Raw genomic sequence first — 15,128 nt, 5'->3', positions numbered from 1 at the left:
CACCGTCCTCCGCAAATCATGCCCCGGCTTCCTTCATGTGTCTTATATTCCAACATCCTACTGGTCTGTTTCTGTGATTGGATTAAGGGAAGGTACAGCTGTCCCAGGGGACCGATGTCATCTTTGTGCTTAGGGCATTGGGTGGATGGCATTGGTTATAGGTTATTTTCATACACCCTATTAGGGCATTATAAGTTAATAGAGGGGGGTTCTCTGTTTAGGATCCTCGTACCCTGGCCAAAGTGAAGAGCGGTAACAAAGAACGTCTCTCTCTGGAGGATCTGTCCTGTCCTGCATTACACAGACAACACATTGATATGAATGAACACTGTGTAATGCTTCACTTCCCCTGTGGTGGCGCTGCAGGGAAATTTAAAACTTACTGTAAATTAGATTACAGCTGATCACTGGGGGTCCCAGCAAGGGTATACTATGTGATCTGCTTATTTTCAAGGGAACCTTCAAACAAGTAGGCATTGTCAAAAGCAGAAAACCCCTTTAACGATGTCGTTGATTACTTCAACACAGTGCCAAGACTTCTACTACCCGCTATATGGGTAGAAAATTGTCTTCATCTTAATCAGCCCCCCAAAAAAACGTATCTGAAAGTGTTATCAAAAGTCGTCTCTCACTCTGAAGGGCCCGAAATATCCCTGCATTACAAGGACAGACCATTGATTTTAATAAGCACTGTGTAATGCTTAACTTCCCCTGTGGGGGTGCTGCAGGGAAACTGAATACTTGCTGTTGGGTTCCCCCACAGATTAAAGCTGATCACGGGGGAGGGGGGGGTCACAGCAGAAGGACGTCCTGTGATCAGTTTATCATAGTGGGACCCTTCGAACATAAAGGGATTATCCAAAGTGGACAACACTTTTAACAAGAATATTATAGCGCTGAGTATATGGTCATTCAGTACTTGGCCAATCATTGTGTAGCTCTTGTACCAGGTGTCATGGAGATGCCAGAGCGTGCTGAAGGGGTCACAACCTTTATTTTTTTAAATTATATTTATTATTACCCCTCTCAAAATAGACTTTTGTGAAAAATGAAGTACACGTTAAACACACAATATATACATCAGGAGACTTTACAATGACTCTTTACTCTAAGCTGGGCCAAAATTCTGTGCTTAATAATATAATATATCTTAATATACCGATCGGAGACCCATTTTTCCAAATCCCCAGCGATAACGCAAATTATAATATTCTTACTACCTGCAGCCACCACTAGGGGAGCTTATGAGCTTACTGCAGACTGCGTTATTATTGAGTTCTATGTATGAACGGTATACAGTAAGCTTCTTAGCTCCCTCTAGTGGTGACTGCAGGCAGACAGAATTGTATTATTAATCTCTATGTCTATGTAGGGGGTTTGGAGCTCTGTATAAGAAAAACTGAGCTCCGACCACTATAAAGATATATTAAGAAATTGATCAGCACATAATATTGGACCTAAAAACGACATAAAGTTAAAAGGTGGAGATTCACTTTAAGTAACTCTGCAGGCAGCCCCAGTAGTAACATCCCCCTCCCAGTAATAAGATGGGGAGCTTGTAGATTCAGCACATTAACCTGCTCCATTCATTTATATAAGGCTGATGGGAAGACAGAGCAGCCTGCTGGAAACTATTATATACCAGCAGAGATATTGATTACATTCCTTCCAAATATTGTCAGATGGGACGCAAAGTTCCCTGCAGATGCGGTTCCCATGAGGTCCTATTGCTCTAGATTATATTTTCCATTCCTGTTCGCATATAATAGGGAATAAATTTCACCTTGAAAAGTAAAAAATAAGTTTCAATAGGGATCACATGGTGTGGGGGATGCAGCACTGGCCCCCGTTTCATGGACCCCCATAATAGTCACATGGGTGGCGACTTAGAAGTAACAGCATGGAAACGGAAAAACAAAGTGGGAAATCTGTGTAGCAATTCTGCGATATATAACAACATGTCGCCGCTCCGGACAGGTCTGTGTTACTAAATATTTGTTTTCCCCTTGAAATCACAATTCTGGAGCATCTACAATGTGCCGTTCCTCAGTTATACCTCCTAGAAATTTATGAATAAATTGACAGTTGGGTGTTACTAGTTGGGGGTGTGTCCCTACAGACTGATACTGTCCAATCAGTGCTGACAGAGTGACTGTGTAGGGACACGCCCCTTTGACAAGGAGAATGGTAACACCCAGTAGTCAATGCAGAGTTCTAAGAAAATACGTTCCAGAATTGTTATTTCATGGGGGATAAAAGTATTTACTAAAATCGGCATGTCAGGAGAGGGGACCGGTCCTCTTTAAATATATAGCAAGTGGTAAGAATAAAGCTGTGATACATAATCAGGGATATTGTACTTACTTGGGACTCTATTAATGGCTCTTAGCGGCCTTAAAACTCGGACAGTACGGATGGCAGACAGGCTGACGTTGTGTCCGTCCAGAGAATATTCCATCATCCTAGGAGAATGAGAGCACAGGTAAATGCAGGGGTCACATTGAGTCCCATATGCTGATAAGCGGCCGCCCTGCCACAGAATATAAAATATTCCAAAACCATCTTTCTATACAAATGTTTATTTCATCTTTATACGTAGATTCTTTACAGTTTAATATCATCACATATTGGGCACACCTCCCAATTATGCCAACCACGGTCTCCCCATAACAGAGTCAGTGTGGATCCCCATAACAATGGCAGCCATGCTGCCCCCATAACATAGCCAGCCACAACATCCCCATAACAGAGCTAGTGAGTGTCCTCATAACATTGGCAGCCTGAGTGCCCCATAATAGAACCAGCCACAGTGCCTAAATAATAGAGCAAGCGAGATTCCCCATAACAATAAAAGCCGTAGTGCCCCATATCAGAGCCAGCCACAGTATCCCCATAAAAGATCTAGCCACTGTGTCATAATAACAGAGCTAGTGAGTGTCCTCATAACAGTGGCAGCCCAGTGCCCCATAATAGAACCAGATACAGTGCCTACATAACAGAGCAAGTGAGTGTCCCCATAACAATGGCTGACACAGTGCCCCATAACAGAGACAAGTTGTGTCCCAATAACAGTGGCAGCCAAAGTGCCCTCATAACAGAGCCAGTCACAATGTTCTAACAGCAGAGCTAGTGAGTGTCCTCATAACAGTGACAGTCCCAGTGCCTCATAATAAAGCCAGCAACAGTGTCCTAATAACAGAGCCAGGGTGTTTCCCCATAACAGTGGCAGCCACAGTGTGTCCCCATATTAGTGGCATCCACAATGTCCTCAAAATAGAGCCAGCTAAAATGTTCCCATAATAAAATCAGTCTTAGTCTCCCCATATGTGTGGCAGCCACAGTGCTCAATAACAATAGTGGCCACAGTGTCCCCTCAACAGGGCCAGCAAGTGTTTCCATAACAATAGCAGCTACAGAGCCCCCATAAATGTACTAGCTGTTCATCCATAATTACAGGTGAAATTGCGGACCCACTCATTTCTATGGGTCCAGGACACTTTTCCGTATATTTACGGATGTGTGTCCGTGCCGTAAAATTATCCGCAAATTAGAGAACATTAGAGTCCTATTCTTGTCCGTAATTACGGCACGGACTCCCCATAGAAGTCTATGAGCCCTTCCATAATTGCGGGCGGCTGCAGGTGTGCATCCGTAGCCGTCCGTAATTGCGGAACCATTGCATTGCGATGCCAGGGGATTATCCAAGATTCCTCCCTGGTTATTTTTTTAGCGTATCCGTAAATACGGATGAACTACGGACCGCATTTGCGAACCGCGTGCCGTATATGCGGATGAGTCGCGGGTGCTTATGGATCCGTATTTGCGGACAGTAACAAAAATACGGTGGTGTGCATGATTGCCACAAGTACTTCGATGGTACAGACTTTGCTGGCCGGCTACGCAATCATTGTACAGCGCTGCGGAATATGTTGTGATAATCACAGTGAACGGCGCTCGGGCCGCTCACACATAATGAGGGGTATTATTTCCCAATATATATCTGAATGTTCATTGTATTGATTTTTCAAGCCTTGTTCTCTACATCTCAGCAATCAGCTATTGTGGTTATTTTCTGCCTCGGCGGCTCGTCGTTCGCTGTCACGGCTGATTGCCATTCTCTTTGCTCTTGTGGGGAAGTGATTTTTTTTTCTCCTGGCCTCCGTTTGTCCTCATTTCGGTTGATATGGGAAGAAGATTTCTCTGAAGACTTAAGAAAACTTTGTTTCAAGTAGTAAACTTGTCGAGATATTGTATCATGAAGAGGCTGAACCGAACACATTTAAAGGCAACCATCAGTGCAAAACTAGTGGGGGTAATTGTGCCTACTAAACGACCCCCCCCCCTGATGTGTTGACCAGTAGCCATGGGGCGCCATAGCTAAAGTTGGCATTGGTTTCCACTCCACCATGATGGCCTTCAGCAGCAAGGAAGTTCGTACTATGAAAAAGCCCCTCGCGTCTAATTTGAGGCGGGCACTTATTGGCTGCTTGGTCACGTATTACATCCCATGCCTGTGTATACACCCATGATTGTGCTGCAGAACATAATAAGCACAAGCTGAATCTTTCCCATAGGCCATTCATTAAAAGTCTTCAATTTTTTTAGGGTGGAGAAGCCTGATATGTTCCATTTTCTGATTCCCCAAGCAGCACTATGCAGAGCCACCCTACAATTATGCCAATTGGACATGAGAGATAGGACACCCTGTAGCCAATCAGATGAAGAGAATAATGACAATGGCAGGAGAGAAGTTATGAAGTGGGCGAAGTAAAAAAAAACACTGTAACCAATCAGATCAAGGGAATGTTGACAGCAGCAGGAGAGGTGTTGTGAAGTGGGTGGAGATAAGAAACCATAAAACCAATCAGATCAATAGAATGATGAAAGCAGGAAAGGAGTTGAAAAATGGGGCCAAGAAATAACAAACTGTAACCAATCAGATCAAGGAAATGATGTCAGCAGCAGCAGCAGCAGAGGACTTGTAAAGTGAAGGCGGAGATAGAACACTGTATAACCAATCAGATCAAAGAAATTATGTCAGCAGCAGGAGAAAAGTTGTGAAGTGGGGGCGGAGATAGAACACTGTATATCCAATCAGATCAAGGGAATAATGATAGCAGCAGCAGAGGAGTTGTAATTTGGGGGGGAGATTAAACACTGGGTAACCAATTAGATTAAGGGAGCGGTGACAGCAGCAGCAGAGGAGTTGTAATGTGGGGCTTAAATTGAACACTCTGTAACCAATCAAATCAAGGAAATGATGACAGCAGCAGAAGAAAAGTTGTGAAGTGGGGGCGGAGATAGAACACTTTGTAACCAATCAGATCAAGGGAATAATGATAGCAGCAGGAGAGGAGTTGTAATTTGGGGGGGAGATTAAACACTGTGTAACCAATCAGATCAAAGGAATAATGATAGCAGCAGGAGAGGAGTTGTGAAGTGGGCGGAGATAAAACACTGTGTAACCAATTAAATTAAGGCAATGCTGACAGCAGCAGGAGAGGAGATCTGAAGTGGGGGCGGAGATAGAACACTGTGTAACCACTCAGATCAAGGGAATGATGAGAACAGCAGGAGAGGAGTTCTGAAGTGAGGACGGTGATGGAACACCATGTAACCAATCAGATCAAGATGGCTGCAGAAGAGGAATATGTTGACCTTGTGGGAGAAAGTGACCTGTCCTTTTATAAATATTAGTGAGAAGTGAACAGAGCCCCTTTTTATGTCGCTACTGGACCCCCTCACTTCTCTGTTATCCACTGGGTATAAAGACATAGAACAATGTCTGGGAAGGATTGAACCAAACTAAATTATTGGACTAGCCAATGGCCACCCATCTTGTCGCTTGATAACTAGATGCCCATGTGTCTCCCAATTTGCAGCATTTTGCCTAACGTCTGTGTGTTCAGTGTAATGAACTCATGAAAGCCGAGTGAATAGGCCATAGAAAAGTGAGGCATTCATGTCTCTTGTGCTGGCGGCGTATCAGCGTATCCTGGTAATAGCTGCATTATTTCCATGTCCACTTATTGCAGAAAACAAGCCACTTATTATGTTGACGTTCAAGCTGTTAAAAACCTCAATTACCCCACAAAGCACTGGACAAGTTCCTCCGTCGCGTAGTAATTAGAAACTTGCTTTTCTGTTTAAGCACAGAGTGAATGGTGAAGTGCACACAAAGAACGTCTCGACGGGCAAAGCTTCAATAAGAGAAAACGTTTCGATCATGTGCAACCTTCTATGGGGGAGGGGCAATCTTCAGAGGTCAGTGCCAGAAGAGGGCACTGTAAAAACATTTCAAGAGAAATTACTAATTGGGAAGGGGTGTCAACCCGACCTGGGCCATATCTGATTGAAAATTGTATGTGACCCCCCCCCGTTTTCCTATGAAAATATCTCATCCCATTTTCCCCTAGGCTGTGCCCTCCATTGATATGAATAAAAAAACGTAACATGAAGAATTTGCATTCCTTGCTCCCAGGGTACATGTGGGCTGTTATGTGGCCATTACTATTTTAGTGGACCCGGAAGATAAAAGAGAATGATTATGGAAGTAAGATAAAAGAAAAAGACCTAAAGATAGGAGGGCTGACAAAACAGGGAATTGAATATCCACTTTTATGAAGGATGGGTGACCGAGTGACCAGAAGACTAAGTTCCATAAGTACAAAATGGCTGACTGTGCTTACTGCCAGTCGTGGACATATATTTGAGCTGTTACAAGTAAAACACATACACAGCAGGAACCTTTATGAGTACATGTAGGTTGTGTTTTTTGGATGAAAAGTCACGATTTGAAGGGAGTCTTTATGAGCTTGCATTCCAGCCATGCAACGTCAATGGTTGGGGTAGCTCTCTCCAGTCATGTGGTACTCTATTCCCTATGTAGGCACAGATCTGCTTACGTGGGACAATGACTAGGCACATGCAATCAATTCTTGTGTCTATGACCCAGGACAGTAGGGTCTAGGGTTTATTTACCCCTCCATGCCCTTTCCAGGACACTCTCTTCATGAGCCCAAAAGGGGTCACATGGCATGGTATGTTATGTATACACTTGGTAAACTGCCCCTTTAATAAATGTATTGACATTGTTGAGTCTAATGAAGGGTGTGAACCATGGGAAGGGACCACTATAATTTTGCTTTCTTCATCCATTACTGTCTCAGCGATCAGGCGACCTGACTCCAGTAGACCTTAGTTTAATCCACAAAAGTCACACTCATCTTTTTTTTGTATTTTGTGTGTAATTTTTAAACTTTTGTACATTTTATGTGTGTTTCAGAATATTGTATTTTTTGAGTATCTACAACTTGGTGTATTTTTTACTTTTCTGTATTTTATGTGTATTTTTGTAATTTTATATTTTTTGGTGTAATTTTTAGGTCATTTTTATACTTTTGAGTATTTTATGCATAGTTTTGTGTATTTTTTTTACACTTTTCTGTATTTTTTGTGTATTTCTGAATGGTTTTGGATTTTTCTATTTTTTTGTGTGTATTTTTAGTGTCATTTTATACTTTTGCATATTTTCTGCATATTTTAGTGTATTTTTTTATTTATAGACATTGTTGGAGATTTTCTTTTCTATTTTTTTGTGTGTGCCATTTTACGTAATCGGATGGCAGCTCGGTAAACAACAACTCCCCCAGTCCGTTCACTATTCTCCCTGTTTTTTTCTCTCTCTCCCTGGCACAGACATTGTGTCCTCTTATGGCAATCAGAATGTTCCCTGGAATTTACAGAAGAAGAAAACAAAACAAACTTTACCGAATGATGACTCCGAAGTCATATTAAAAAATATGACTAAGACCGCACAAACAAATTAGCGCACGCCATTAGACCTTTTATTGGCTGTAATGTCTGCATGGCCGCAGTGCGCACCGGTGCCAGACATCAGACCTGGCGAAATATTAAAGGATAACTGTGCCAACATTGATGCTGCTATACAGTCCCTACAAGAGGGGAAGATGTAACAGAGATGAAGAGTGGATTTTATAGCTTGAAGTCTACAGGAGACAAATTTATATAATCTCCCAGCGTCAAAAGCACGAAGCAATCACACATCAAACCCGAAAATGTTATTATAAATATTTACTACTCTACTCCCTGTCATCAAATCTAGTCGAAATGTATTATTAACACTATACTCTGAAGCAAGGCATGATGGGAAAGATTTCTAAACTAATGTAACAAATAAAATGGAGGAGCTGCGCCTAATGACCAATGTAGGTCTATAGGGGGCAGTAATATAGTAGTTATATTCTTGTATATAGGAGGCAGTATTATAGTAGTTATATTCCTGTATATAGTTGGCAGTATTATAGTAGTTATATTCTTGTATATAGGGACAGTATTATAGTAGTTATATTCTTGTATATGGGGGCAGTATTATAGTAGTTATATTCTTGTATATAGGAGCAGTATTATAGTAGTTATATTCTTGTATATAGGAGCAGTATTATAGTAGTTATATTCTTGTATATAGAGGCAGTATTATAGTAGTTATATTCTTGTATATAGGGGGCAGTAATATAGTAGTTATATTCTTGTATATAGGGGCAGTATTATAGTAGTTATATTCTTGTATATAGGAGGCAGTATTATAGTAGTTATATTCCTGTATATAGTTGGCAGTATTATAGTAGTTATATTCTTGTATATAGGGACAGTATTATAGTAGTTATATTCTTGTATATGGGGGCAGTATTATAGTAGTTATATTCTTGTATATAGGAGCAGTATTATAGTAGTTATATTCTTGTATATAGGGGCAGTATTATAGTAGTTATATTCTTGTATATAGGGGGCAGTATTATAGTAGTTATATTCTTGTATATAGGGGGCAGTATTATAGTAGTTATATTCTTGTATATAGGGAGCAGTATTATAGTAGTTATATTCTTGTATATAGGGGGCAGTATTATAGTAGTTATATTCTTGTATATAGGGGCAGTATTATAGTAGTTATATTCTTGTATATAGGAGCAGTATTAGAGTACTTATATTCTTGTACATAGGAGCAGTATTATAGTAGTTATATTCTTGTATATAGGAGCAGTATTATAGTAGTTATATTCTTGTATATAGGGGCAGTATTATAGTAGTTATATTCTTGTATATAGGGGCAGTATTATAGTAGTTATATTCTTGTATATAGGAGGCAGTATTATAGTAGTTATATTCTTGTATATAGGAGTCAGTATTATAGTAGTTATATTCTTGTATATAGGGGCAGTATTATAGTAGTTATATTCTTGTACATAGGGGGCAGTAGTATAGTAGTTATATTCTTGTATATAGTGGCAGTATTATAGTAGTTATAGTCTTGTATATAGGGGGCAGTATTATAGTAGTTATATTCTTGTATATAGGGGCAGTATTATAGTAGTTATATTCTTGTATATAGGGGCAGTATTATAGTACTTATATTCTTATATATAGGGGGCAGTATTATAGTAGTTATATTATTGTATATAGGGGCAGTATTATAGCAGTTATATTCTTGTATATTGGCAGTATTATAGTAGTTATATTCTTATATATAGGGGGCAGTATTATAGTAGTTATATTCTTGTATATAGGGAGCAGTATTATAGCAGTTATATTCTTGTATATTGGCAGTATTATAGTAGTTATATTCTTATATATAGGGGGCAGCATTATAATCGTTATATTCTTGTATATAGGGGCAGTATTATAGCAGTTATATTCTTGTATATAGGGGCATTATTATAGTAGTTATATTCTTGTATATAGGGGGCAGTATTATAGTAGTTATATTCTTGTATATAGGAGGCAGTATTATAATAGTTATATTCTTGTATATAGGGGCAGTATTATAGTAGTTATATTCTTGTATATAGGAGCAGTATTATAGTAGTTATGTTCTTGTATATAGGGGGCAGTATTATAGTAGTTATATTCTTGTATATAGGGGCAGTATTATAGTAGTTATATTCTTGTATATAGGAGCAGTATTATATTAGTTATGTTCTTGTATATAGGGGGCATTATTATAGTAGTTATATTCTTGTATATAGGGGGCAGTATTATAGTAGTTATATTCTTGTATATAGGGGGCAGTATTATAGTAGTTATATTCTTGTACATAGGAGCAGTATTATAGTAGTTATATTCTTGTATACAGGGGCAGTATTATAGTAGTTATATTCTTGTATATAGGAGTCAGTATTATAGTAGTTATATTCTTGTATATAGGGGCAGTATTATAGTAGTTATATTCTTGTATATAGGAGGCAGTGTTATAGTAGTTATATTCTTGTATATAGGAGTCAGTATTATAGTAGTTATATTCTTGTATATAGGGGCAGTATTATAGTAGTTATATTCTTGTACATAGGGGGCAGTAGTATAGTAGTTATATTCTTGTATATAGTGGCAGTATTATAGTAGTTATAGTCTTGTATATAGGGGGCAGTATTATAGTAGTTATATTCTTGTATATAGGGGCAGTATTATAGTAGTTATATTCTTGTATATAGGGGCAGTATTATAGTAGTTATATTCTTATATATAGGGGGCAGTATTATAGTAGTTATATTATTGTATATAGGGGCAGTATTATAGCAGTTATATTCTTGTATATTGGCAGTATTATAGTAGTTATATTCTTATATATAGGGGGCAGTATTATAGTAGTTATATTCTTGTATATAGGGGGCAGTATTATAGCAGTTATATTCTTGTATATTGGCAGTATTATAGTAGTTATATTCTTATATATAGGGGGCAGCATTATAATCGTTATATTCTTGTATATAGGGGCAGTATTATAGCAGTTATATTCTTGTATATAGGAGGCAGTATTATAATAGTTATATTCTTGTATATAGGGGCAGTATTATAGTAGTTATATTCTTGTATATAGGAGCAGTATTATAGTAGTTATGTTCTTGTATATAGGGGGCAGTATTATAGTAGTTATATTCTTGTACATAGGGGGCAGTATTATAGTAGTTATATTCTTGTATATAGGGGCAGTATTATAGTAGTTATATTCTTATATATAGGGGCAGTATTATAGCAGTTATATTCTTGTATATAGGGGCAGTATTATAGTAGTTATATTCTTGTATATAGGGGGCAGTATTATAGCAGTTATATTCTTGTATATAGGGGCAGTATTATAGCAGTTATATTCTTATATATAGGGGCAGTATTATAGCAGTTATATTCTTGTATATAGGGGCAGTATTATAGTAGTTATATTCTTGTATATAGGAGCAGTATTATAGTAGTTATATTCTTGTATATAGGGGCAGTATTATAGTAGTTATATTCTTATATATAGGGGCAGTATTATAGCAGTTATATTCTTGTATATAGGGGCAGTATTATAGTAGTTATATTCTTGTATATAGGGGGCAGTATTATAGCAGTTATATTCTTGTATATAGGGGCAGTATTATAGCAGTTATATTCTTGTATATAGGGGCAGTATTATAGTAGTTATATTCTTGTATATAGGGGGCATTATTATAGTAGTTATATTCTTGTATATAGGGGCAGTATTACAGTAGTTATATTCTTGTATATAGGAGCAGTATTATAGTAGTTATATTCTTGTATATAGGAGCAGTATTATAGTAGTTATATTCTTGTATATAGAAGTATTATAGTAGTTATATTCTTGTATATAGGGGCAGTATTATAGTATTTATATTCTTGTATATAGGGGCAGTATTATAGTATTTATATTCTTGTATATAGGGGCAGTATTATAGTAGTTATATTCTTGTATATAGGGGCAGTATTATATTAGTTATATTCTTGTATATAGGGGGTAGTATTATAGTAGTTATATTCTTGTATATAGGGGCAGTATTAAAGTAGTTATATTCTTGTATATAGGGGCAGTATTATAGTAGTTATATTCCTGTATATAGGGGCAGTATTATAGTAGTTATATTCTTGTATATAGGGGGCAGTATTATAGTAGTTATATTCTTGTATATAGGAGGCAGTATTATAGTAGTTACATTCTTGTATATAGGAGCAGTATTATAGTAGTTATATTCTTGTATATAGGGGCAGTATTATAGTAGTTATATTCTTGTATATAGGAGCAGTATTATAGTAGTTATATTCTTGTATATAGAGGCAGTATTATAGTAGTTATATTCTTGTATATAGGAGCAGTATTATAGTAGTTATATTCTTGTATATAGGTGGCAGTATTATAGTAGTTATATTCTTGTATATAGGGGCAGTATTATAGTAGTTATATTCTTGTATATAGGAGCAGTATTATAGTAGTTATATTCTTGTATATAGGGGTAGTATTAGGGCATGACCACACGTGGCGGATTTCCTCCGCAACTGTCCGCATCAATGCCGCACAGAATCTGCGTTGCAGATTCTGCTGCGGATCTGCACAAAATGTGCAGTACATTGATGCGGACTAGCTGCTGCGGACTGCGGTAAAAGTGCTTCCCTTCTCCCTATCAGTGCAGGATAGAGAGAAGGGACAGCACTTTCCCTAGTGAAAGTCAACGATTTTCATACTTACCGGCCGTTGTCTTGGTGACGCGTCCCTCTTTCGGCATCCGGCCCGACCTCCCTGGATGACGCTCCAGTCCATGTGACCGCTGCAGCCTGTGCTTGGCCTGTGATTGGCTGCAGCCGTCACTTACACTGAAACGTCATCCTGGGAGGCCGGACTGGAGACAGACGCAGGGAGTTCTCGGTAAGTATGAACTTATATGTTTTTTTACAGATACATGTATATTGAGATCGGTAGTCACTGTCCCGGGTGCAGAAACAGTTACTGCCGATCGCTTAACTCTTTCAGCACCCTGGACAGTGACTATTTACAGACGTCTCCTAGCAACGCTCCCGTCATTACGGGAGCCCCATTGACTTCTTCAGTCTGGCTGTAGACCTAGAAATACATAGGTCCAGCCAGAATGAAGAAATGTCATGGTAGTAAAACCAATACGCTCCGCAGCACACATAAGATCTGCGGACTTCATTGCGGAATTTTGACTCTCCATTGAAGTCAATGGAGAAATTACGCCATGAGTCCGCCACTGCTCCGCAACAGACAGAGCATGCTGCGGACACCAAATTCCGCTCCGCAGCCTATGCTCCGCAGCGGAATTTTACGCCTCGTCTAAACGAACACTGCTAAATTAAAGTGTAAGTCAATGGACAAACGGCACCGCTGCGGATTAACGCTGCGGAGTGTCCGCAGCGGAATTTTAGTGAAATTCCGCCACGTGTGAACCCGCCCTAATAGTAGTTATATTCTTGTATATAGGAGGCAGTATTATAGTAGTTATATTCTTGTATATAGGAGCAGTATTATAGTAGTTATATTCTTGTATATAGGGGGCAGTATTATAGTAGTTATATTCTTGTATATAAGGACAGTATTATAGTAGTTATATTCTTGTATATAGTGGCAGTATTATAGTAGTTATATTCTTGTATATAGGGGCAGTATTATAGTAGTTATATTCTTGTATATAGGAGGCAGTATTATAGTAGTTATATTCTTGTATATAGGGGGCAGTATTATAGTAGTTATATTCTTGTATATAGGAGCAGTATTATAGTAGTTATATTCTTGTATATAGGAGGCAGTATTATAGTAGTTATATTCTTGTGTATAGGGAGCAGTATTATAGTAGTTATATTATTGTATATAGGGACAGTATTATAGTAGTTATATTCTTGTATATAGGGAGCAGTATTATAGTAGTTATATTCTTGTACATAGGGGGCAGTATTATAGTAGTTATATTCTTGTATATAGGAGGCAGTATTATAGTAGTTATATTCTTGTGTATAGGGAGCAGTATTATAGTAGTTATATTCTTGTATATAGAAGTATTATAGTAGTTATATTCTTGTATATAGGAGCAGTATTATAGTAGTTATATTCTTGTATATAGGGGGCAGTATTATAGTAGTTATATTCTTGCATATAGGAGGCAGTATTATAGTAGTTATATTCTTGTATATAGCAGGCAGTGTTATAGTAGTTATATTATTGTATATAGGGACAGTATTATAGTAGTTATATTCTTGTATATAGGGAGCAGTATTATAGTAGTTATATTCTTGTATATAGGGGGCAGTATTATAGTAGTTATATTCTTGTATATAGGGGCAGTATTATAGTAGTTATATTCTTGTATATAGGGGGCAGTATTATAGTAGTTATATATTTGTACATAGGGGCAATATTCGAGTGAGCTATTCTGTAGTATAGATGTGCGGCATTGTGTCAGGATAATATATACTCATGGCAATTGTCACATTCTTCCCCCACTCCCCCCGGCAACTTATACAATACACTACTCAGTAGGGCAGTACAATAACCACAGGAAATTCTTTCCCGCTATAAAGAAAATATAAAATTGCCAATGTAAGCCACAACTTTCACTTGCATAAGCTACAACAATGTGTAATCAGATCGGTGACATATGTTGCCAGTATTGTGATGTTTAGACCCTAAAACCCCTCTTTCTTGGAGACATCTACAACATTACATCTCTCATCAGTGAAGAACATGAAACCCCCGTGGACATCATTGACTACTCACCCAGCCATGACGATAAAAAAATCCAGTCTGTTCCACGTGTCTCCCAGGTAACACTTCTGCCCAAAGATGCCCAATGCTATCATCTTAATGACCATTTCCACCGCAAAGAAAGCGAAGATGAAGCCATCAAATGCCTGGGGCAGAAGAAAAGAGAAATCCTTATTACCACTGATTCAATTTACTTCTAGAAGACCAACTTCTGTTATTTCCTATGAGACTGATTCACCTCCACGGCCCAATGCACCCATCACAAATAACAGAGCTATAAGCAGATTACATGTTGGCCTGTATCTCCTCTTAGTTGGGGTGGAGGTAAGGGGTCAGGCCGGGCAAGACCTAGTAACAATGGCTCAGTCTACATAAATCTATAGGGTATCCTTCAAAGATAAAAAAATAAATAAAATAAAAACATTAAAAAAATAGACGTCTTCGAAGCCCAAAGATGAGAGACATCCAATATTGTGTCCCCTAGAGGCTAAAATGGAAAATCTGGCTTGTTATGCATATGGAACAGTGGGATTTTGGAAGCCCTGGTGTGAGTTGTCATGGTGGGCAC

The 15,128-nt window shown here is 38.3% G+C and overlaps 1 protein-coding gene across 4 annotated transcripts in view; it reads right to left on the bottom strand.

Annotated features, from left to right (window-relative positions):
• Nucleotides 1-15,128, bottom strand: part of CACNA1H (calcium voltage-gated channel subunit alpha1 H) — a 200,586-nt gene that overhangs the window by 165,168 nt on the left and 20,290 nt on the right. For all 4 annotated transcript variants that reach the window (XM_075830597.1, XM_075830600.1, XM_075830598.1 and 1 more), the window contains exons 2-3: nt 14,573-14,706; nt 2,365-2,462 (exon numbers count right to left, since the gene is read on the bottom strand). In XM_075830597.1, the coding sequence (XP_075686712.1) occupies nt 2,365-2,462; nt 14,573-14,706 (232 nt within the window). The remainder of the gene's footprint in view (nt 1-2,364; nt 2,463-14,572; nt 14,707-15,128) is intronic.

The sequence above is a fragment of the Rhinoderma darwinii genome, chromosome 6 (genome assembly GCF_050947455.1).
Source record: "Rhinoderma darwinii isolate aRhiDar2 chromosome 6, aRhiDar2.hap1, whole genome shotgun sequence".
Taxonomy (NCBI): domain Eukaryota; kingdom Metazoa; phylum Chordata; class Amphibia; order Anura; family Rhinodermatidae; genus Rhinoderma; species Rhinoderma darwinii.
The sequence above is the reverse complement of the archived record's forward strand: the minus strand, read 5'-3'. Positions and strand labels throughout refer to the sequence as shown.